This window comes from Schistocerca serialis, chromosome 1 (genome assembly GCF_023864345.2).
Source record: "Schistocerca serialis cubense isolate TAMUIC-IGC-003099 chromosome 1, iqSchSeri2.2, whole genome shotgun sequence".
Lineage (NCBI taxonomy): Eukaryota > Metazoa > Arthropoda > Insecta > Orthoptera > Acrididae > Schistocerca > Schistocerca serialis.
The window spans coordinates 578,976,172-579,001,276 of record NC_064638.1 but is presented as its reverse complement, the minus strand read 5'-3'; the positions used below and the strand labels follow the sequence as shown (position 1 = coordinate 579,001,276).

General features: G+C 41.3%; 1 protein-coding gene across 1 annotated transcript in view; it reads left to right on the top strand.

The window, feature by feature from the left end:
- LOC126416680 (sodium channel protein Nach-like) overlaps positions 1-25,105 on the top strand; it is a 126,200-nt gene that overhangs the window by 60,495 nt on the left and 40,600 nt on the right. The window contains exon 7 of the mRNA XM_050084520.1: positions 16,827-17,028. Coding sequence (XP_049940477.1) covers positions 16,827-17,028 — 202 coding nt within the window. The remainder of the gene's footprint in view (positions 1-16,826; positions 17,029-25,105) is intronic.

Below are 25,105 nucleotides of genomic sequence, written 5' to 3'. Positions count from 1 at the left end.
CAAAGTTAATGTCTGGTGCGGTTTGATGGAAGATCGCGTGATTGCTCCTTTCACCTTTGTAGAAAAAACAATAAACAGGGACGTTTACTGTGAGATGTTAACAGAGTACATCTTTCCCCAAATGGATGACATTGAGACAGAAAAGGGGCATGTTTTTGTCCAATAAGATGGCGCCCGACCTCATTATAGTAACCATGTGCGTGCGGCTCTTGACACTCACTTTCCAGGAAGGTGGATAGGCAGGGCAGGCCCTATAACTTGGCTGCCATGAAGCCCCGACTTAACCCCACTGGCCTTTTTCTTTTGGGGCCACATGAAAAATGTTGTGTGTAGTGAAAAGATCAGAGATATCAATCATTTATGGGAAATAATTGTCATGGCATTCCAGACAGTTACACCTGAAATGTTGGTGAATACATAGGGAGAAGTAGAATATTGTCTTGACATGTGCAGGGCAACAAATGGATCCCATGTTGATGTCTACTAACATTAAACAAAACTTGAAGGAATTCTCTTTCATGATATTACTCACTGATGTAATTTTTCATTACATTGAATTTATACTTAAAAGTAGGGAGTTCTTTTTCAAACATGCTGTATTACCTTTCGTTGGATACCCCATATTAATGAGCAATCACCCATACTATGCAAACAGATGTAAACTATGTGACAGAGGAAATCTGTATTCATTATACACTCCAGGAAATTGAAATAAGAACACCGTGAATTCATTGTCCCAGGAAGGAGAAACTTTATTGACACATTCCTGGGGTCAGATACATCACATGATCACACTGACAGAACCACAGGCACATAGACACAGGCAATAGAGCATGCACAATGTCGGCACTACTACAGTGTATATCCACCTTTTGCAGCAATGCAGGCTGCTATTCTCCCATGGAGACGATCATAGAGATGCTGGATGTAGTCCTGTGGAACGGCTTGCCATGCCATTTCCACCTGGCGCCTCAGTTGGACCAGCGTTCGTGCTGGACGTGCAGACCGCGTGAGACGACACTTCATCCAGTCCCAAACATGCTCAATGGGGGACAGATCCGGAGATCTTGCTGGCCAGGGTAGTTGACTTACACCTTCTAGAGCACGTTGGGTGGCACGGGATACATGCGGATGTGCATTGTCCTGTTGGAACAGCAAGTTCCCTTGCCGGTCTAGGAATGGTAGAACGATGGGTTCGATGACGGTTTGGATGTACCGTGCACTATTCAGTGTCCCCTCGACGATCACCAGTGGTGTACGGCCAGTGTAGGAGATCGCTCCCCACACCATGATGCCGGGTGTTGGCCCTGTGTGCCTCGGTCGTATGCAGTCCTGATTGTGGCGCTCACCTGCACGGCGCCAAACACGCATACGACCATCATTGGCACCAAGGCAGAAGCGACTCTCATCGCTGAAGACGACACGTCTCCATTCGTCCCTCCATTCACGCCTGTCGCGACACCACTGGAGGCGGGCTGCACGATGTTGGGGCGTGAGCGGAAGACGGCCTAACGGTGTGCGGGACCGTAGCCCAGCTTCATGGAGACGGTTGCGAATGGTCCTCGCCGATACCCCAGGAGCAACAGTGTCCCTAATTTGCTGGGAAGTGGCGGTGCGGTCCCCTACGGCACTGCGTAGGATCCTACGGTCTTGGCGTGCATCCGTGCGTCGCTGCGGTCCGGTCCCAGGTCGACGGGCACGTGCACCTTCCGCCAACCACTGGCGACAACATCGATGTACTGTGGAGACCTCACGCCCCACGTGTTGAGCAATTCGGCGGTACGTCCACCCGGCCTCCCGCATGCCCACTATACGCCCCCGCTCAAAGTCCGTCAACTGCACATACGGTTCACGTCCACGCTGTCGCGGCATGCTACCAGTGTTAAAGACTGCGATGGAGCTCCGTATGCCACGGCAAACTGGCTGACACTGACGGCGGCGGTGCACAAATGCTGCGCAGCTAGCGCCATTTGACGGCCAACACCGCGGTTCCTGGTGTGTCCACTGTGCCGTGTGTGTGATCATTGCTTGTACAGCCCTCTCGCAGTGTCCGGAGCAAGTATGGTGGGTCTGAAACACCGGTGTCAATGTGTTCTTTTTTCCATTTCCAGGAGTGTATTTAGATTTTTTCTTATTTCAGTTGCAAGTGGCATTTACGGTAAATAACTGCTCATATACCATTGTTTACACAATAACTAATATAATATTATATTCACATGGGAGTGGTATGTAGGAAAATAAAAAGTGTATTCTTGGATGTTGAAATTAAAACTGCTTCCTGAAGTTTTCTAGGTATTTTTGTAAGACTCCAGTCATCCACTTGATCTGATTTTTCAGTATCCTAATGAAGTGTATTACAGACAAAAAGGAGACTGCTTACAAAAACTTCATCCCGCTGAATGTTTGATGCAGTTTATCAGTCTTGCAAATTTGCAAGCTTGGTTACCAGAAGATATCAAGAAGATTCAGAGAAAAGCTGCATCTTTAATCTGCATGAAAGTGTACACCATATATTCTGGTAAGAGAGTTATTTGACAGATGCCACAGGCTCTACATCACTCTTCATATTCTGGAAATGAGTAGTCCAATATGAACCAAGAAATATTATTTTATTCCACATATTCTTGGATGTCTCTTAACATACATGATAGTAAACTCCCTGGATCATAACAAGAAACTTATTTAATGTAAGTTGTATAATTCCACAGTGCCATACACAAGGCTTTTATGTCATTTTGACCTGAGTAATACCAAAGGAAATTTAGAAAGAAGAGCCTTTCCTTGCACTGTTACTGATATGCTGTTCACATTTTTTGCAATACATTACTATATGTCATTAATATTTTCTTTATTTATTTTGGAAGGAGGTGGCCAGAGAGAGGCCAAGTGACAGTGGGGAAGTTGTCACCACAATGGGTGCAGGGGCACATGAAGAATGCAGATTGAGGGGATGGCCCAGAGTGGAGGGGAGAGCCATATGGAGCTCGATAACTACTGAACAGAGGGAGACAGAGGGCAGTGGGAAGGGCATAGCCACAGTGTGTGCAGGAGCATTGAAAGAATCTACACCAGAGAGGAGGATGTGTGTTACCCAAAAACAGAGACATGTAGTGATGTGCTGTCCTCAAGAGAAACAGGTCAACCATGGCTGCATCGGCTGAAAGCAGTGGTTAGTATTGGCACAGCAGTTAGTATTGGCAGGCAGTGTCGGGCTCAACCATGAGAGGACAACATCATATTTGACTGAAATGGAGCTAAGGGATGACACTAAGACTTGGACTGCATACCGGGCAGTTGTGAAGGTGTAGCATCACCCTGGAAAAGGAGGCTGGCCATGGCTGCACCAAGATGAAGGTGTAGAAAATAAGCAGCATCTGATGCTGCCTGGAAAGGGCTGCAGCTGGGTGGCAGTGGAGTCATGGTGCTGGGTGGAGAGGGCCCACCATGGCTGCGGCATCGTGGGCATAGCATTAGGTGTGATGGGAGTGAATACAAGTAGACACCCAAGTGCCAAAAGCCATGGTGTGCCACTCTCTTGAGGGAGGTGAGCCATGGTTGCATCCTTGTGGAAGAAACACAGGAGGATGGAAGCAGTGTTGGAGTCACAGCTAGAGGAGGCAGAGACTGGGCGGTACAGCAAGATCAGGGGGATGTTGGAGGTGCCAGATGATGTATCCTGGGCTGTGCTGCTCCAATGAGGAAAACCACCCATGACTGCATCTTTGTGGTGAAGGCATGAAATGGCTGGGTATCATTGGGTGTGGCTGAAGGAAGAAGACATTTTGGCCAGACAGGATAACAATGCCAGATGATGGCAAGAGCTGGAACATGTGGACTTGACCCTTGTCACCAACAGCTTTCCAGGTGATGTCGACCACATGGGAAGGGTCGACCATGGCTGTGGTGTGCAGATCAGCATCGGGCTCAGCTGAAAGTGGGTGGCAAGTGAGCACTGGATGAGATGAGTTATAGTATGTACAAACAGTAGCCTTATCACTAGCTTGAAACCAGGCAGGGCCACTCTTGAGAGTAGGGCCAGCCATGGCTACTGAAGCATCAGGCACGACCAGAGCAGGGTGGAGAGTGGGTGACAGAAAAGACCAGGAACTGGAACCAGCACAAGCACTGGAGTCTGAAGAAGTACTGATGCTAAGTCTATTGCTGTATCAGCCCTGATACATTGGCAAGTGGTACCAGCTACCTGTGATGAACTGTCTCTGTTGAGCTCATTTTGCCACAAACAGGTACACCAGTGATGAACCATCACATGTGACACGGTTTTGCCACAAGCAGTGCCCTCCAGAACACAATGGGAATAGCAAACAACCACATGGTTATGCATGTCTATGCTGTAAACAAAAATGCAAAATATGTACACACAGAGTGAAGTCATCACTCATGTGAAATAGTAACCAACGTGAACATTAAACCAATGTTTCCTGTTATTAGATGAGAGTGTAATAGAAAATGTGTTTCTATCCTCATCACCCCTCTTAAGACCCATTATGCGTGATGTACACTTTAGTGAATGATGATTCCCAGGCTGAAATTAAGAACACTTCATTCATGGCACAAGTTCACAACAAATTCAATTTCAAATAACAACTGAAATATCATCCATGTTCACTTGAGAATAATAAAAACTAAGTCCACTTGCCTAATATCAGTTCCATGGGAAGTCTCATCATGAATGGCTGTTGGAGTGACGACTGTGGGGCCACACTGTGTGGTGTACCATGGAGCAGTACAGAGATGGTGTAGTGTTCAATGGAGCATCCTGGCTGGTGTTGGAAAGTTCCGATTGATGGGCTACAAACTGTAGCTGGTGTCTGGACAGGAGCTGAGTAAGTAGCTGAATGCTGCCTGCTGCAGGTTTTGCTCTGCCTTAATATCCGGCAGGTGGAAGTATGTGTGCAACCAAGTGATGTGCGAATGAAATTTCCCTTAATAACAGTGCCACCAGTTTCCTGACATTTGCACTGCTCAGAAGCATAGCTGGTGCCCCTGGTGGCAACTGTAACAGTTGGTGTATCAACAGAGTTTTTCTAAATGAGATGTCCACAGTACACGAGTCCCTTGTGATATTTGTAAATAGTCTCTGGTAGAGAGATGCCTGTGGGCCAAAAGTAGGCAAACAAATAGGGCAAAGACATTGTACTGGAGGCATAATGTAGTTGACCTGCAGCTGATATTCAACAGCAATAAGTTGTGAAAAGCTACTTTGCAAAACAGATTGGTTGAGAAACATACAGGAAAGATAAAAATTTGAGCTTATCAGAGTAATATATTTTAAGATAGAATCTGGCAGTGATATCAGAATAAACATTCCAAAATTTTTGGAATGTTTCTCTTTGTTGCGCATCAACAGTAACAGAATTAACAATCAATATAGTGTTGATAAGCAAAGAAAATAATGCAGGAAAAGTTTTGTTATTGGTACCCATAAGTTAAGAAAGAGAGGATTATATTAGTGGACTATAAGATTTCAATTCCCAAGAGGCTAATGACCTCGTACTGCAATGAAAATGGTTGAAAATTGTAAGAGATAATGTAAAGTATTGTAAGTTTGCTGCGTAAGTGGAAGAAAAGTTGAGTATGTGTAGAAAGAAGTCATAATAAAAATTATTGTGGAAACTAGTGGACATTTGACAAAGAACTAAAATATAACATTGAACAAGCTCAACGGGTGTTTCTAAATCTTACATTAAAAAGTCCTTACATGACTATAAATTGATCTGGACTTAATATGTTGGAAGTTATCACTTAGAATCCATACTTCTGGTAAAAAGTCAAATTTGGTATTGGTACTAAAGACACTTTTTGTCTTTTCAATTTGTTATAATTCATGTTGAGTGCTGTAAAGTAAATATTCTGTGTTACATTCATTCAGTGTGAAAATAAAGTGTTTTGTGTGGTTTCAAACTGAAATTACCTTTTACTTAAGGATTAAATGATAGCATAATACTCAAACTCAGAATCCATCCAAACTGGCCTTCAAAGGCCCAATGGTACAGATGGCCATCTGTAGGAGCATGTGGTCAGCACACTGCTCTCCCAGCCATTGTCAGTTTCTGTGACCAGGGCTGCTACTTCTCAATCAAGTAGCTCCTCAGTTCACCTCTGCTCAGCAGACCCAGGTGGTCTCCCACCCAAGTGCTAGTCAAGCCCAACAACTCCTAACTTTGGTGATCTGACGGGGACTGGTGTTACCACTGCAGAAAGGTCATTGACAATAGCATAATACTAAAACTAAAACCAAACTCTGCCTGAACAGGCCATGAAGAATCAATGGTACCAACCGGCTGCCGTGTCATTCTTTGCCCACAGGTGTCACTGAATGCAGGCACGAAGGGGCATGTGGTCAGCGCACCACTCTCCCAGCCGCATGTCGGTTTATAAGACTGGAGCTGATAATTCTCAATCAAGTAGCTCCTCAGTTTGCCTCACAAGTGCTGAGTGCACCCACTTGCTAACAGCACTTGGCAGACCAGATGGTCACCCATCCAAGTGCTAGCTGAGCCCAACAGCACTTAACTTCAGTGAACTGGCAGTAACTGGTGTTTTCACTAGAGCAAGGCCATTGGCAACAGCATAATACTAGGGTTTGTAAAATGTTAGATTCAGTTGATACCATTTAAATGGTATAAAAGTTTAGACATTAAACATAAAGAACATCAACAAAATGTAAGCTTTTAGAATGTGTGTCTGCTGTAGAGAACTTAAGACATCATGACAATGGGAACAACAAATGAGGAAATCCTTAATTTTGTCAGCAGAGACCTAGAACCACCCAGCATAATTAAGGAGAAATAGGCAGTGTATGGAGGACATGTCACGAAAATTAAATACACTGATTCCTGCAGCTGGTACCTGAAGGTAGAAGAAGAATTGAAAGAAAGAGATTGTCTTGTCTGAGAAACATTAGATGATGGATAGATATGATATTCAGTCACTTGCCACAGAAACTGAAAAGCAATGAGAAATATGACTGCAAAATCCATTAGTTGATATGCATTGCAAGAAGAAGGAGAAGAAGAATAAGAAGAAGAAGAAAAATAAAGTTGGTGAGGTGGAAAAAATAGATACATAAAAATGTGAACAAGAGACCATAAATATTTTTGAAGGTGTGAGAGGAGAGAGGGGGGGGGGGGGGGGGGTTGCAAGAAAAAGACAAAATGGTGTAAAAGGTAAAAGGGTAGAATTTCCATAGTAATGTATCAGGATGACCAAATGTAGTGGGAAGACACCAAATGTAGTGGATGGGTGCCAGGAGATGCTGTATTAAGACTCAGCGAGAACTTTGCAGGTGATTTATTTGTTTCTACTACAGCGCCCCATTCACCTCAGTGCGTGTCATAAGGTCCTGCAATGCTGAGGCCATTGCCCCAGCGACGCAGTGCAATGTGCTGTGTGTCGGCCTTGTAAGCCAGTGGAGAGCGTCGTCGTCAGGATGTCAGGAGTTGACTCAGCGGTCTGCATCCCTGCCGACTCAGCACTGCTTGGTGTGAGCCACAGATGGTCAGCTGCTGCTTTTCCTTGCCAGCATGGCTGACATCATGGCAATGTCAATGACACCTGCAATACGGCATCCAAAACTGTGGCCCTAGGCTTGGGATGTCTCCGGCACGTGTTGGGAACCGAGACGACTGTGCGCAATAGTGAGCCGAATAGTGGCTGACTGCAGACCCCACTTTGGCCTCAGAGGGTCGAACCAACAATCGGCCGTGGACTGGGATGCTGGCACACCATCTGTTGCTGCATGTAGCACGGTGGTGTGATATGCCCTGCCATCCAGGAGAGCTGCCACACTTGAATGAATCTCGTTAGAAAACCGGCACCATTTATACTCGGCTGTGTGCCCCTGTTTTGCTAATGCGCCGATGCATAACTCACTGCAATCTGGCCTGCATCTGACTGTGACTTGTGCTCAGAATATCTCACAAAAATAACTTTCCCTATCCTAAATGGTTTTGTCAGTACAGTAATAATAATAATATTTAATAATAATAAGAAGAAATAGAAAATTAGAATAAGTAAATGATTAGGGATGCAGTGGAAGCAAGCTTATACCAGTGTCGTAGAGTCCTAGTATCATGAGGAAACATGTGAAGACCCAATGCAAAAAACAAATATTGTAGTATGGTGAAATGTATTTCCCACAACAACTAATCTTTAATCAATTCTTCATCTACATACATACTCCACAATCCACCATACGGTGCATGGCGGAGGGTACCTCATACCACAACTAGCATCTTCTCTCCCTGTTCCACTCCCAAACAGAATGAGGGAAAAATGACTGCCTATGTGCCTCTGTACGAGCCCTAATCTCTCTTATCTTATCTTTGTGGTCTTTCCGCAAAATATAAGATGGCGGCAGTAAAATTGTACTGCAGTCAGCCTCAAATGCTGGTTCTCTAAATTTCCTCAGTAGCGATTCATGAAAAGAACGCCTCCTTTCCTCCAGAGGTTCCCACCCAAGTTCCTGAAGCATTTTCATAACACTTGCATGATGATCAAACCTACCAGTAACAAATCTAGCAGCCCGCCTCTGAATTGCTTCTATGTCCTCCCTCAATCCGACCTGATAGGGATACCAAACACTCGAGCAGTACTCAAGAATAAGTCATACTAGTGTCTTATAAGTGGTCTCCTTTACAGACAAACCACATCTTCCCAAAGTTCTACCAATGAACTGAAGATGACTATTCGCCTTCCCTGCAACTGCCATTTCATGCTTGTCCCACTTCATATCACTGTGCAGTGTTACACCCAAATATTTAATCGACATGACTGTGTTAAGTGCTACATACTAATGGAGTATTCAAACAATATGGTATTCTTTTTCCTATTCATCTGCATTAATTTACATTTATCTATATTTAGAGTTAGCTGCCATTTTTTACACTAATCACAAATCCTGTCCAAGTCATCTTGTATCCTCCTACATTCACTCAATGACGACACCTTCCCGTACACCACAGCATCATCAGCAAACAGCCACACATTGCTATCCACCCTATCCAAAAGATCTTTTATGTAGATAGAAAACAACAGAGGACCTACCATTCCCTGGGGCACTCCAGGTGATACCCTCGCCTCCAATGAACACTCACCATCGAGGACAACGTATTGGGTTCCATTACTTAAGAAGTCTTCGAGCCACTCACATAGTTGGGAACCAATCCCGTATGCTCACACCTTAGTTAGGAGTCTGCAGTGGGGCACCGAGTCAAACACATTCTGGAGGTCAAGGAATATGGCATCCATCTGATACCCTTCATTCATGGTTCACAAGATATCATGTGAAAAAAGGGTGAGTTGTGTTTCGCAGGAGTGATGCTTTCTAAAGCCGTGCTGATGCATGGACAGCAACTTCTCTGTCTCAAGGAAATTCATCATATTCGAACTGAGAATATGTTCAAGAATCCTGCAACAAACCGATGTTAACGATATTGGTCTGTAATTTTGAGGATCTGACCTTCTACCCTTCTTATATACAGGCGTCACCTGCGCTTTTTTCCAGTCACTCGGGACTTTACGTTGGGCAAGAGATTCACAATAAATGCAAGCTAAGTAAGGAGCCAATGCAGTAGAGTACTCTCTGTAAAACGGAACTGAAATCCCATCAGGACCTGGTGATTTATTTATTTTCAACCCATTCAGGATGTCTATCACTATGTCCTCCATACGGGAATCTGTATGAGACTCAAATGGCGGTATGTTTGTACAATCCTCCTGCGTGAAAGATTTCTCAAATGCTAAATTTAAAATTTCAGCTTTCGTTTTGCTGTCTTCTGTTGCCAGGCCAGACTGATCAGTGAGATGGAAGCCTTCAACCCACTTACCGATTTTATGTAAGACCAGAATTTCCTTGGGTTTTCAGCAAGATCTTTTGCTAAGGTATGATGGTGGTAGTGGTTGTATGCTTCGTGCATTACTCTTTTTACAGCAGCACGAATCTCTACTAACTTTTGGCTGTCCTCATTCTCCCGATCTTTCTTGTACCATGAGTGCATCTGTCTTTGCTTCCTGAGCATTCTCTGAATTGCACTGTTAAACCACGGTTGGTCTTTTCTGTCCGTAACCCACTTTTTCGGCACATACTTTTCCATTGCATGATTTACAATGTGTTTAAAATTTTCCCATAATTCTTCCACATCCATCATAGCAAAAGTAAATGAAGTCAATTCATTTACTAAGTGGGATGCTAACAACTGCTTATCTGCTATTTCTTGTAAGAATACTCTCCTAGCCTTCTTGACTGACTTTTTAACTTTTGTAACCATAGTCGTAATGACAACATCATGATCACTAATCCCTGTCTCAACACTGACACCATTGATGAGGTCTGGTCTGTTCGTGGCTACCAGATCTAAAATATTTCCATTACACGTTGGCTATCGATTTAGCTGCTCAAGACAGTTTTCGGATAATGTGTTCAAAAGTAATTCACACGACGGCTTCTCTGTACCACCTGTAATGAATCCATACCCAGTTTATACTAGGTAGGTTGAAGTTGCCTCCGACTAATATAGCATGATCTGGGTACTTATGCGGTACAGAGTGTAGACTCCCTTTGAGTGATTCTAAAACTGTCATGGTGGAACCTGGTGGCCGGTAATAACACCTAACAATTAACTTTATTTCTCCTACCCTGTTAAATGTGTCCAAATAGCTTCACAATCACACTCTACTTTGACCTCAGTAGACAAAATATTTTTGTCAACTGCTATGAAGACACCACCTCCTACGGTGTCTAATCTGTCTTTCCGATACACGTTCCAACCCTCAATAAATATTTCAGAACTTCCTATCTCAGGGTTCAGCCAGGTCTCAGTCCTGAGAATAATTTGCATGCCACACCCTTCCTGGAGGGCAGTACATTCAGGAATTTTATTCCAAACACTCTGAAAATTTACTGCTAGTATCTTGATAGCTGAAGTGTCTTTACACTGAATGCATCCTGATTTCCCTGCCTGCACAGCGACTGGTGAGTGTTCATCAGGACACCTCGCACTACTGCCTAGCCTAAAAAAAACCCATGTGCACGCCACAAGTACTCTGCTACCCGAGTAGCCACTTCCTTTGTTAATTATGTTGCTCTAAAGCTTTATTATTGTAGCACTTGCCCACGAAAGGCAAAGGTCCTGAGTTCAAGTCTCAGTCTGGCACACAGTTTTAATCTGCCAGGAAGTTTCACAGCAGCCATGTTGTTTATCAACCATGCTGCAACTACTGTACAGTATTCCACATGGGCATGACAAGTAACCAACTGCCCACTTACATAAACAACCACTGCCAAACTGTGACAAACCTAGGCTTATTACATTTTTTTGGATGCTAGTCAGGACATATTACGAATTTTTTTTTTTTTTTCTTTTTTGATCCAGCCAAGGAAACACTTTTTAAACAACTTAAAAGTCCTAAAGTTCAATGAAACATTAAACTTCATGTATTCATTTGTATTTTTCACTAGTTTTAACAATAACTACCTTAGTTTATTTCACCCAGTATCATCCTGATTTTGGTTCTAGCTGATGAAAATTTTGGGTCACATAACTTTTTAACCAGTTTGGAGGTGCACTCTGATCTGAAACTGAGCTCATGTGTAGCAGTGTGGTATGAAAATGCAGAGCTTTAGAAGCACAATCCAGATCACTGTTACTGCCATTTTTCACTTTAAAATATCTCTTATATTTAACAAAGGCAGTAGCATTAATACCATTTCTATGTTTATCTGTTTTTGTGTGGTCTTTAACAACACCCTTTCCTTTATGAGTAACAGGAAATTCTCCAACACATGGTGTGCAGTAAACACTTTTATTGTTACTATCATTACTCAGCTACAACATTTTTTATTCCTATTGCAGGTTAACATTAAACACACACTTTTATTTTACTATTGCTAAATGATAAGACAAGAAACCAATAGAGATAAAATGAGCAAAAATGTGTAAATGATTTACTTCACACACAAAAACAAAATAAATCCACAGCCCCTGCTGTGCTGCCAAATGATGAAGTGAAAAGCTGTTCTGAACCTCCCCATGACATCAGTGGTTGCCCTCACATCAACTGAGAGGGGTACAGCCATAAAAGAATGTTTAAAAATGTGAACTCTAACATATAGGTCTAAAGCTTTAAAAAAAGTCCACATCAGACAAAAAATTCTCAAACTCTAACCATTTTTATAGCCACAGACAGCACTAAAAAACCAGAACTGTCTGAGCTAATACTGGATGTATGGTAAGCCTAGAAAATCATAAACTTGAGCACTAAGTAGCTGAACATGCTGCACACAAAAACACAAATGACTTCAACAGCTGCTTCACTACATGGGTCACTAGGATGATCCCTTCCAGCAAAAGTTTCTCTGAACTGTGCAGTTGGGAATTGTACCTCCAGTATATCCCGCATGCTTGCAATCCTACAGGCCTAAACTTCCACCAACTTGTTTCCCACTGTCTCACTCCACCTTTTCTTTTCTCTCGTCTGTTCACACCACTCCTTTGCTATCCAGATCATATACTGCATTGTCCCACCACCACTCGTCCTCCTCCCCATCCCCCTTGTGGGCTCTCTCTGTCTGTCTGTCTGTCTCTCTCTCTCTCTCTCTCTCTTTTCACCCCTCTCCTTTACTCTCTCCCCTTCCTGTCTCCCTCTTAATCACAACCTTGTTAAATAAATCGTGATCAAGACTGTTTTTAATAGTAATTATTTACAAGACATTGATCACTGCTGTTCCCGTAATGCATTCAAAAGTAGCTCCTGCAATTACTAAATGATCACATGATGTAATTTGTTATTGTTGGATGGGCCTTCACTGTATCTTCTATTTACCCAACCTGGTGAGGTTCCCACCCAGGTGAACAGCACATAAGAACCAACAAAAGAGTCCTCCATAAACCACTTATATCATAGATGAGCTAGTTTTCTTATTTGAGGGCCTTACATTGAATCTCAGTCTTGGATGTGTATTACCTTACTGTTATTTCTTTGTGGCCATTTCACTTTAGGTCATTCCAGATGGTTATTACAGGTATGTTATTATTCTGTTTCCAGCAATTTTTTGTGAGCAGTGTTATTAAACTGTACTGGAGCTCTTTGCCTATTTGTGCACAATATGTTGCATTTATTTACATTTAGTGTCACCTTCCAGTTCCTTCACCAATCATTGATTGACTGTAATGTCTTCTGGCAATTATTTGCAGTATTTTGCCACTGAAAACTTCTTGTAGACAACTACCTTATCTAGAAACAGTCTCATACAGCTTCAGATTTTGTCAGATTGCTTATATACGTCTGGGACAGTAATGCCCCTGTAAAACTCCGTTGGGGTACCCTCAGAATTGTGTTCTTTTGTATTTCTCATTGGTCCTTTTTAATAATTCTTATACAGTAAGTACATTGAGATATTACACTGATCAAATCTTGTGCCATACCAGACAAACTCTAAACAAACAAAAGTAATCACATTTTCTTGAATATAACAGTCTTTACAAAATATTGCTAAAAAGAGTGACATATTATATCATTTTCATCATAGCAAACCATAGCAGCAATGCAACTGTTCAGTTAGCTACATTTACACATGGTCCAACAAATTCAGCTACAGTTTTATACTTTAAAAAATCTGTTCAAATTTCTCACTATCATTATATTACTACAATAACAATGTATAGGTTTATGTCTTTAAACTGATTGATAATCAGCTATAACGCAATAACATTTCTGAAGTAGGCAGGCATGAACATCTGTTTTCATTGCTGAAATATCTCTGATTATTTTGATGTCAGTAGGTAGTTTGTTGTATAACTCTCTTCCTGACAGCATGGTCCATTTTGTTTTGATATTATTTTTGAATACTATGTTTTGCGATTGAATACCCTCATTTGTAACTTCAAATTTGTTATCATTATCTGAGATTTTCCTAATGAAATTTATTACTTGCAAAACATAGAGACAAGACAAGGGAAGGGCTGGCAGTTTTTTCAAATAAAGGTTTGCTAGAGATTATGGGAGTTACACTTTTGATGGATCATAAAATTCTCTTTTGGGCTGTGAAACAACCTTTGCTAGCACTCAACTTTCTCCAGAAGATTATCCATATCACAGCAGATATTCTGTTTCAGCAATATATATGTTGTATTTGGACCCATCTCAGATCTTTCTGAATTAGTACTCCAAGAAACTTTGTGGCATTTCTTGTGAACATATGCTTATTCTGTACTATGTTGAGATTCATAGTAACTCTTCTATGTATTTGTTAGAATGTTTCCAGAAAACCAGTTTGTGAGATTCATGTTTTGATTTCATTCCATAACTCCCGTTCGGTTGTTCCTTTTAGTAGCACATTTGCTTTGTTTGAGAATTTAATGTATTTGTGATGTGGGCTGGTTGGTTGCATGACATTTACATTAAGCAGAAACAAAACTGGTCTCATCATGGAGCCTTGTGATGCACCATAATTGAACAAAGTTTTCCTGAGTAATAGGATTTTATGTTATTCCCTTATTGGAATGCAAGTACAACTATTTGTTCCCTATTTTGTACGTAAAATTTTAAGCGCTTACAGGCTGGTCCCCAAATACCCAAACACTCTTGTTTTGTAACATTCCTGCACACTGCCACAAGTAGCACACCACCTTGCCCCACCTCTATCCTTATATCTCTGCCCCTCCCCACATCATGCCTCATTATTCCCCTCACCACCCGTGCCAGAGTGCTGCACAATCCCTACTCTATACCGTGAGTATCAGTCAGTCCTTATCAAATATGAATTTCTTAAACCCTTATAATAGAGTTTCTTTGTTATTTTTTTAAAAAGAATGATAGGGATGATAAGGACCTTTTGTTTTCATGCCTTTTTTTTAAGAGAGGCTTCACTTTGACTTTTTTCAGTTCTTTTGAGAAAGCACTTTTTGACAGCAGACAGTTGCGAATATTAACTTGGGGCACTTCAACAGCTGTCAATTTCATATTACTGTTAAGTTCTATCTCAATAAAGCACTGAATCCAGTCACAATTATAGCTCATTACTCAGCAGTGACAAATGTTTTTCACTAGACAAGAGTGGAGAACTGTATTCACTGCCTTCCAAAAGTCAAAGAACATAACAACAACCTGGACATTACTGTCTGATCATGCCTCTCATGGATGAACAGAGTAAACTAAATTTTACAAGACCTCTGTTTACACAATCAATGTTAATTTTTAGAAGAGAATTTTTGATAAAATGTGTTCCATAATTATCCATTTGTAATGGGCTCTGTTTCTCATACAGCCTTGTGTGGTATACAGCTATCTGATTTTCATTACAAACAGATAACTTTACAAGATCATAATTTTATCTATTATATAACTTTTTTCTTGCCTCACCTTTTTGGTATCTGCTCCAGGTCACTTGTTGATAACATTTATTTAATTAAGAGTACAGTTTTATGTGAAAGCATTAAAATAGACTCTTATACTCAACAATCTACTTGGAAATCTAAATGTGGAAACTTATAATAATAATGGTGGCATATACAAAAACATTGTACATGTAATGAAATTGAAGAATTTTGTTTCAGCAGAATAACTGGGAATTGGTAGTTTACAACTCCATCCAGGTTCTTAGAATATATCTGTTTCAATAGCATGATTGTGTATGACTTATTCTAAGACTTAGTTATCCCTTACATCCTTCTTTATTTATTCTTAAAATGGTCCACTTATTCCCCTTTCATTTTCACCCACACTCAGTCAACCTGTGAGACTCTGCTGGTCTTTCCCTCTGTCCTTTCTTTATCTATTTACAAAGCGTTTGGTATACTAATTTTTTCCTTTGCTAATTACTTCATGTACTCTGTTTTCATAACCTTCACCTCTTTGGCAGCTGTGCATTAGATGCTGAAGACATCAGACCCTCTATGTTCTGCTTTAAAGATTACTTTATACTTGTAGCAGCACTTTATTTCCTTTTCTATTAATGAAACCCTATTTTCATTATTTTTAAAGCATTCAAATGTTTCTCCTTCTTCATTCTCTCCTCTGCCTGAGAAGAAGCTGTGTGTGCATCCAAAAACTCAAAGTACTTGGAGTTTCTGCTGGTCTCTCCAATATTAGTGTTTTCAACTAAACAAATAATGCATTTAGCTTTTGTGCTGTAAGTTAAAATGCCTACTTAACTAAAGTACTGGTATTTAATAGTTTTAGTAAAATCAGCCAAGGGGTTTCACAAGCGTTTCTTTTATCTGTATGTACGTAAGCAGAATAAAGTTTTTTAAAAAAAAAAAAAAAAAAAAAAAGATTTGTTGATACCAATGATAAGATTTTGTACATGATGTAAATATGTAATATTTCATACTGTGCTGTACTTTGACAAGTCCATGAATGTGATAATATGAGTGCTAAATAAATAAAATACAACTCAAAGTACTGACACAAACAACATTTGGCAGTGTAGGTTTTCTTGGCCAGCACTTACAGTCTTGGTGATTTTATTTGTATAGGCATTATACCATGGTCTAAGACATGTTTCTATGTCCAACATTAAGTCTCCCAATGATGAAGACATCCTCAGATGCTATAAAGACTTCCCTAGTTGATTCTGGTCTCACATAGCTCGATTTTGAACTCAAACACGCTTGTTTGGGTATGAAAAACAACTAATGGTGTCTTTATAGACTCCTATATCTTCACCACTACAAGACAAAATATAAAGTACAGCAACATGCCTTAAACTATGGCATAACATCTATACAACTAAAATCAGCAATGACACAAGCAACTCTCTGTCTCAGTTGTTCAAAAACACTGTCCTTAAATTTTTTACATTTTAGATCACAGCAGAATCAACATACAGCACTCCAGCTGTAAGAACACTGAATATAGACCAGCGCCAGTGTCTGTTTGAAGATGAAAGTGGAGAAAACAGAAATTTAGGAAGAGCTAGATACTCCTATGGAAATTGTGTAATTTATTGTAGAATGGAACATCTTAGACAAATATGCAACTGTACACCATATTTCTATCCTTCAACAGGTATGTCAAAATCTCCACATTTTTATTTCAATAAAACATGGTGTACTGGAAGACACAGTTGGATAAAGCAAAGACAATTTTGAGAAATTTTCTGACAAGGAGAAGTTTTTTAATTTTTCATCCATTCACTGAAGAACTTTCTTGACTATTACACAGAGGGAGACTAAAAGTCTATGCAACTTTACTTGCTAGGGCCTACATTATGTGTCCAAAAACATGAATTGTATTTATTACTATAAATTTAGTAGTTGCAGAAAGCTGATTGCACTGTGAGAAATATAGTGGTAATAATAATTATAAATAATAATAATAATAATAATAATAATGATAATCTTCATTCAACACATATGATACAATGATTACTTTTCTGAAATGAAGAGCCAAAGAAACTGGTAGACCTGCTTAACATCATTTAGGGCCCCCGTGAGCATGCAGAAGTTCCACAACACGATGTGCATGGACTCGACTAATGTCTGAAGTAGTGCTGGAGGGAACTGACACCGTAAATCCTGAAGGGCTGTCCATAAATTCGTAAGATTACACGTGGGTGGAGATCTCTTCTGAACAGCACGTTACAATGCATCCCAGATATGCTCAATAATTTTCATGTCTGAGGAGTTTGGTAGCGAGCAGAATGGTTTAAACTCAAAAGAGCAATCCTGGAGCTACTCTGTAGCAATTCTGGACATGTAGGGTGTTGCATTGTCCTGCTGGAATTGTCCAAGACCCTTGGAATCCACAATGGACATGAATGGATGCAGGTGATCAGACAGGGTGCTTATGTACATGTCACCTGTCAGAGTCATATCTAGACATACTAGAAGTTCCATATCACTCCAACTGCATGCACCCCACCACCATTACAGATCCTACACCAGCTTGAGCAGTCCCCTGCAGGCTCCATGGGTTCATGGGTTTGTCTCCATACCCATACACATCCATCTGATTGATACAATTTGAAGTGAGACTTGCCTGACCAGGCAACATGTTTCCAGTCATCAACAATCCAATGTTGGTGTTGAATGGCCCAGGTGAGGTGCAAAAATTTGTGTTCTGCATTTGTCAAGGGTACACGACTGGGCCTTTTGCTCCAAAAGCCCATATTGATGCCATTTCATTGAATGGTTCACAAGCTGACACTTGTTGTTGCCCCAGCATTGAAATCTGCAACAATTTGCAAAAGGGTTGCACTTCTGTCATGTGGAATGATTCTCTTCAGTTACCATTGGTCCTGTTCTTACATAATATTTTTCCAACCACAGCAATGTTGAAGATTTGATGTTTTGCCAGATTCCTGATATTGACAGTACACTTGTGAATTGGTTGTATGGGATAATCCCCACTTCATCACTACCTCTGAGATGCTGTGTCCCATTGCTCATGTGCCAACTGTAACACCACATTGAAATGCACTTAAATCTTGATAACATGCTGTAGTAGCAGCAGTAACTGATCTAACAACCGTGCCAGACACTTGTTGTCCTACATAGGCATTTCCAACTGCAGTGCCTTATTCTGCCTGTTTACATATCTCAGTATTTGAATATGCATGCCTATACCAGTTTCTTTGGTGCTTCAGTGTATATAGACTGTTTCTCATATATTTTACAGCAACCTGTGATATGACAATACAAGTTTACAAGTAACTTGCTTGTATGCGAGACCTCATTTGAAAGTACAAAATTTTCACCTTTGCCACTCAGACTTATTTTAGATATTTATTTAAGAAATGGCTGGAAATAAAAATTGGGTGTTACATGATTATATTAAATAATACTAATATACATGGATGGCACTTATATGAAATTTTCTATATTCTGTGTAAACCAGATACACACATCTACAGAGTACTGTGTGTTGGTAATCGACATTGATTTTAATCTGGCTTTAAATTTTGCTGTGGGAAGGGATGTGACTGAACTTGTCAATACATTGACTAACCTCAGTCCTGATACTGTGGATTTCTTTGATACAATGTAGTTGTGTGGCTTATTAGAGGAAACTAATCTATCTTTCTGTATTGTGTTTGTGCAGGTCACAGTTTGCATTTTGTTAAAGAGTTTGGCCACCATGATTGATTTAAAAAATGCGTATGTTTGTAATGGTTGATATCCCAGCATTTGGGAATAGATTATGGCACAAGTCTTTTGGTTTTGCACCACAAATTATTCTTACAGCCTTTATCTGCAAATTTAAAAGCCTGTAAAGGTTTGCTGGTGCTGTGGCATTCCATTGTTCTATACATATTTTGTACTGGATAATATCAGTGCATGATAAGCAGCTCATAGTTCACAGGTATCATTTCAGTTTCCACTAAGATATTTGTTGAAAAGTTATTTGTAGCCAGTCCACTTGCCAGAGAATGGACGCACATAAAACACTGAATTTTATCTTGTATTGTTATTCCCTGAAATTTCATATAGTTCTCTTTAATGTTAAATTAGTTCTAGTTCACAATTGAGTTTCAAAATCTGATGGTCTTATAGAAGACTTGAAATCTGTGACTGCTGTTTTCTTGCTGCAGACAATGAGGTGACTTTCATTCAAGTACTGAATTAATTCATTTGTAAAACAGCTGTACAATGTTTCCAATTAGTCAGAATATTTACACTTGCGCACAATAAATATATCATTAGCATTCAGATTTATCTTTTGGGAGTAATAAAGTAACTTATTTACCTAAATAAGGAAAATAAGTTGTCCCTGTACCAAGCCCTCGGGTACCTCGTATTTTATGTCAGTAATGTGTGTGCCTCTCATCATTTTTAACAATAAAACTACATCCTCTTGATTAGGTAAAATTTTAATTATATCATGAACAATTCCTCTGGTACCTATGTTCCACAATTTCTCTAAGAGTTTTGTTATATTGACATAGTCAATGTTTCTTCAAGATCAGGGAATATACCTGCAACATATTCCTTGTTCTTGATAGCAGTTGTGACCCCATCAATACACTGTGAGTAGCTGCTGCAGTTGACTGGCATTAATAAAACGATTTTGCTTTTCAAATATTAGATTATGTTCACTTTAAAATGTGATAATTCTACTGTATATTATCTTTTCTATGATCTTTGAGAAGACAGGGAAGATTTCCAGTCTGTCACCTTTCTTGAAACTCATGGTTACCTGGGCTATTTTCAGTCTGTAAAAAAGCTTCCCAATATTAAGATGCTATTAACTTCAATGGAAATCAGTTCAGATATATTGTCAGTGTAAGACTTTAATGTGCTTATATTTTGTCCGTCATTTCCTTCAGCCTTAGCATTTCATAATGCCTGTACTATGCATTTTTTGTTTTTGTTTTTGGGGGGGGGGGGGGGGGGTACATACTGTATGTAGAATATGGAGAAGTACTGCCCTTCAAGTTACATTTGTGGTTATTGAAATTATATTTACCAACATAAGAAAGATATTCATTAAAGATATTTGAAATATGCTGCTAGCATTTTATTATAGTATCATTGTGGTTTCTTATGGAGCTCATTAATGAAATTATCATTTCTTACCCAGAACCTATCTATGACATTCCAAACACTAGCAGTAGTAGGGGCCTATTGCATCCATTATTTATTAGGTGAGCTACATGATACTTCTTGTAGGTAGGCCTACTACTACATACTTATAACATACATGATACTTACTGAATGCTTCTTTCAACTGCAAATTCTCTTGTTTTTCTAACATTTTTCATTGTAAAGTATTAACTCCTTCCTTGAGTGTGCTTCATCATCTATCCAGGTACTATCATGCATATTTTGATTATTTTTCAATGTTATGGTTTTCATTATACATGCAATGTCAAAACAGTGGAAGAAGTCATAGCAAAATTTTTGTTTCTGTTACAACTTGTGTCAGTCTATGCAGCATTTCCTAACATGTTGTTGAGATTTTTGATACTGTTATTATCTAATATTCTTTTTTTTTAAATCATTTCATTTTACTGAGTGAGGGGTTTATTTTAGATATACATTGAAATTCCAAAGCATGTGATGGTCAGAGATGTAAGTTATCCATGTTAGTTAGGATATTATCCACGCAGTTGCAAAACCCTGCCTCACTATTAAAAAGGGTAAGTAATGATGCTAGCTAGTTACCTATCTAGATCTGTCCCCAAGGAACCACAGTAAGTTAACTGTAAGCAACACACAGACAATAAACAATAATGTTTAGCCAACCAATGGATCAACGGGTGGGGATAAATTACAAACTTTCATTAATCATGCACAAGAATGACTAACAATGAAATGAAATTCACAGGTAAGAGACTTAAATTCCTGAGATTATTGGCACAAATTGATTTCCTTGTCAAGTAATTAAGTAAAAATTTACTCCATATGTAAGAACAATAATAATAAACAAAACCAAACATAATAAAATTAGCAAAGTTTAGGCATGTGACGGGTGTTGTGACTCGCCGATCATTCAAAGCGCCGCCACGCAATTACGCGCATCCTCTACATGCGGCGCTGTCTGCCAGCCATGCAGCAGCTGTGCCACCTAAGCGGCCAGCTGAGCAGCGGCCGCTAGACTGGGACTCAGTGCTCATTTGAATGCTAACGTGTACACGTGTCTTGCTTGTCAACTTACACTGTGACTTATATGTGTTGTGTCGTTCTGAAATATATGTGTTAAACTTGACATTATAACAATTGGCGACGAGGATGGGATTTTTCCTTTTCACCGTTGACCCACAGGGTTCCGTGGCTACTGTTGAGCAACTATTGCAAAATCTCCTTGAACAGCAAACGCTTCTAACAGCGGTGATTCGCGATTTCATCGCGGCGTCAAATGCGGGGCGCTTCTCGTCATTAGCTATATCTCCGCAGTGTGCTCCCACGTGCAGCCTCGGCCTAGCCGTAAACAACCCACTAAGAAACTGCAGTAAATCCCCTGGCAACTTCCTTCATGTCCGTGGTGTTTTACGAAACATTCACGCGAGGATTGTCTCCAATGTTGGGCTGCGTGTCACAATTGCAAAAAGAAAGGTCATGTGTCTTCCGTTTGCAAATCCGACTGCATACATATTGTTCATGAACATGACACTGATTCTGATTCTGTGTTGTCTGTCAATTGCACTTCTTCCCTTTCAGGGAAGTTATTCCTCACTGTCCAAATCGTTGGTCGAGATTTTTGCATGCAAGTGGATATCGGTTCTGCTGCCACTATAATTAATTCTCAGACGTATCTTCAGTTGGGTTCTCCATTCCTGTCACCTGTCACTTGGCAATTACGGACGCACAACAAACAGAAGATTTCTCTCTTGGGACAGTTTAATGCTGAGGTATCTTACAAATCCATCGTTCGCACTGTTCCCATATTTGTGGTCGACCAGAGCAATGCAGAAAATCTTTTTGGTTTCGATGCCTTTCGTGATTTTGGGTTCTCCATAGATGACTCTGTCAATATTGTCTCTGATGCTATTCCTTATGCTCAACTGGATTCCTTGTCGATGACATTTTTGTCCCTTTTTTTCTCCTAGGTTAGGCCATGCAAACGACTTTGAAGCTCATATCATGCTCAAACCCACTGCTCGGCCTAAGTTTTTTTGGGCTCGGCCCATTCCTGTGGCCCTTCATGATCGGGTAAAACAGGAGCTGGATCGTCTCACTACTTCAGGGGTCTTGCATCCTGTCACTTCCAGTGGGTGGTCCCCTCCTGTCGTTGTCGTTGCTAAGCCAAATGGTGATATTCGTCTCTGTGGCAATTTCAAAGCCACTGTAAATGCTCAATGCCTCATCAACACTTACCCTATGCCCCGTCCTGAAGAACTGTTCACTTAACTTGCTGGAGGCCAGTATTTTTCTAAAATTGACCTGTCAGAAGCTTATCATCAACTTCCTCTCAACACTGCTTCCCGGCCGTTTCCGGTCCTTAACACGCCTTTCAGCCTCTATCAATACCAACGCTTGCCATTCGGGGTTGCTAGCACCCCTGCTCGCTTTCAGCAATTCTTGGAACAATTACTGCTCCCTGTCCCTGTCCCTGGGTGTATCAATTACATGGATGACATTGTTGTCACTGGCTCCACCGTGGAAGAACATCTTCAACATCTCCGCACACTTTTTCATGTCTTACAGACTGCCCGTCTTAAGTGTAATCTTCAGAAATCACAATTTTTTCAGGCATCTATCACGTACTTGGGGTTTCAACTCTCTCGGGATGGTATTCGTCCGCTTCAGCAAACTGTCACTGCGATCGATGCCCTTCCCCACCCTACATCTGTTAAGGAACTGCAGGCCTTCTTGGGGAAAAAAGCATATTATCACAAGTTTTTACCATCTGCGGCTTCGGTGGCTCAGCCGTTGCATCACCTGTTGCATAAAAACATGCCTTTTCACTGGTCCGCGTCATGCGAAGCGGCTTTCCAGAAATTGAAGACTGTGCTGAAACAGGCCCCGTGCCTGGTTACTTATCGACCTGGCCAACATCTTGTTCTTGCCACAGATGCCTCTCAATATGGGGTTGGTGCAGTCCTTGCGCACCATTTTTCTGACTGCTCGGAACAACCCATTGCTTATGCCTCCAAAACGCTCACGGATGCCCAACGAAAGTATTCTCAAATTGAAAAAGAAGCTTTGGCCATTATTTATGCTCTTCATAAGTTTGGTGTTTTTCTCTATGGCTCAAAATTTCATCTTGTTACGGATCACAAACCACTTGTTTCCTTGTTTCATCCATCAACGTCACTTCCCGACAAGCCTACACAATGCCTCCAGCTTTGGGCTCTTTACTTGTCTCGTTTCAATTATGAGATTCATTTCCAGCCAACAGCTCAACATGCAGATGCTGATGCTCTGTCTCGCCTTCCCATGGATCCTGATCAGGCATTCGATAGGGATGAACTTTTGGGTTTCCACCTGGATGTTGCCAAGCATTGGGTTGTGGACGGGTTCCCCATCACTGGGGACAGGCTGGCGGCTGCTACGGGTTCTGACCCTACCGTCTCCCAGATTTTACGCTGTATTCAGAAGAGTTGGCCAGATCACCCATCCGCTAAGACTTCTGATCCATTGCGGAACTACTAAGCTTTGCGCTACCACCTCACGGCTAGGGATGGTGTTATCCTCCTCTCCACTGACAATGCTTCGCCGCATGTTGTGGTACCTGCGTCTTTGCGTGCTTCGGTCTTGCGCCTCCTTCACCAAGGGCACTGGGGTGTGTCTCGCACAAAATCTCTGGCGCACCGTCATGTGTACTGGCCTGGCATTGACTCTGAAATAGCACACACGGTCACTGCCTGCGGCCCTTGTGCGTCACAGGCCGCTGCCCCGAAGTCATCTTTGTCACCGTGGCCTTTGCCTGAGAAGCCCTGGGCGTGCATTCATGCTGACTTTGTGGGACCCTTTTTAGGGACTTATTGGTTCCTCGTAATTGACGCCTACTCTAACTTTCCTTTCATTGTCCGTTGCACGTTGCCTACCACCGCGGCAACCATCAGTGCTCTCGCCCACATTTTTTCTTTGGAAGGCCTTCCCTCTACTCTTGTTACTGATAATGGTCCACAATTTGCCTCTTCTGAATTTGCAGATTTTTGTGCTCGTCACGGCATTATGCATATCACGGCCCCGCCGTTCCATCCACAATCCAACGGTGAGGCTGAATGACTGGTCCGCACATTTAAGGCTCAGATGAGGAAACTTCTGACTTCTTCTGCTGCAGATGATGCGCTTCCCCAGTTTCTGGCGTCTTATCATTTCACCCCCATGGGCGACCACAGCCCGGCTGAGCTCTTACATGGCCGACAGCCCCGCACGCTACTTCATCTTCTACGGCCTTCCACTTAACGGCCGCGGGTGCCTTCCCTTGGCCGGTTCACCACCAACGACCTCGTCTGGGTACGGGGATATGGCAGGCAGCCATAATGGAGCCCAGGCCACATCTTAAGACACCGTGGCAGACGCCTGTATGAAATCCAGACGGACACGGGTGTTGCAGTGCGTCATTCGGACCAGCTTCGGCCTAGTGTGCCAGCAACGCCTGTTCCGAATGCTGCTACAACACCTTTGGCTCTACCTGACACTCAGGATCTTGGCATCTCTCAATACTCACAACGCAGCCCTCTCACTGTCATCAT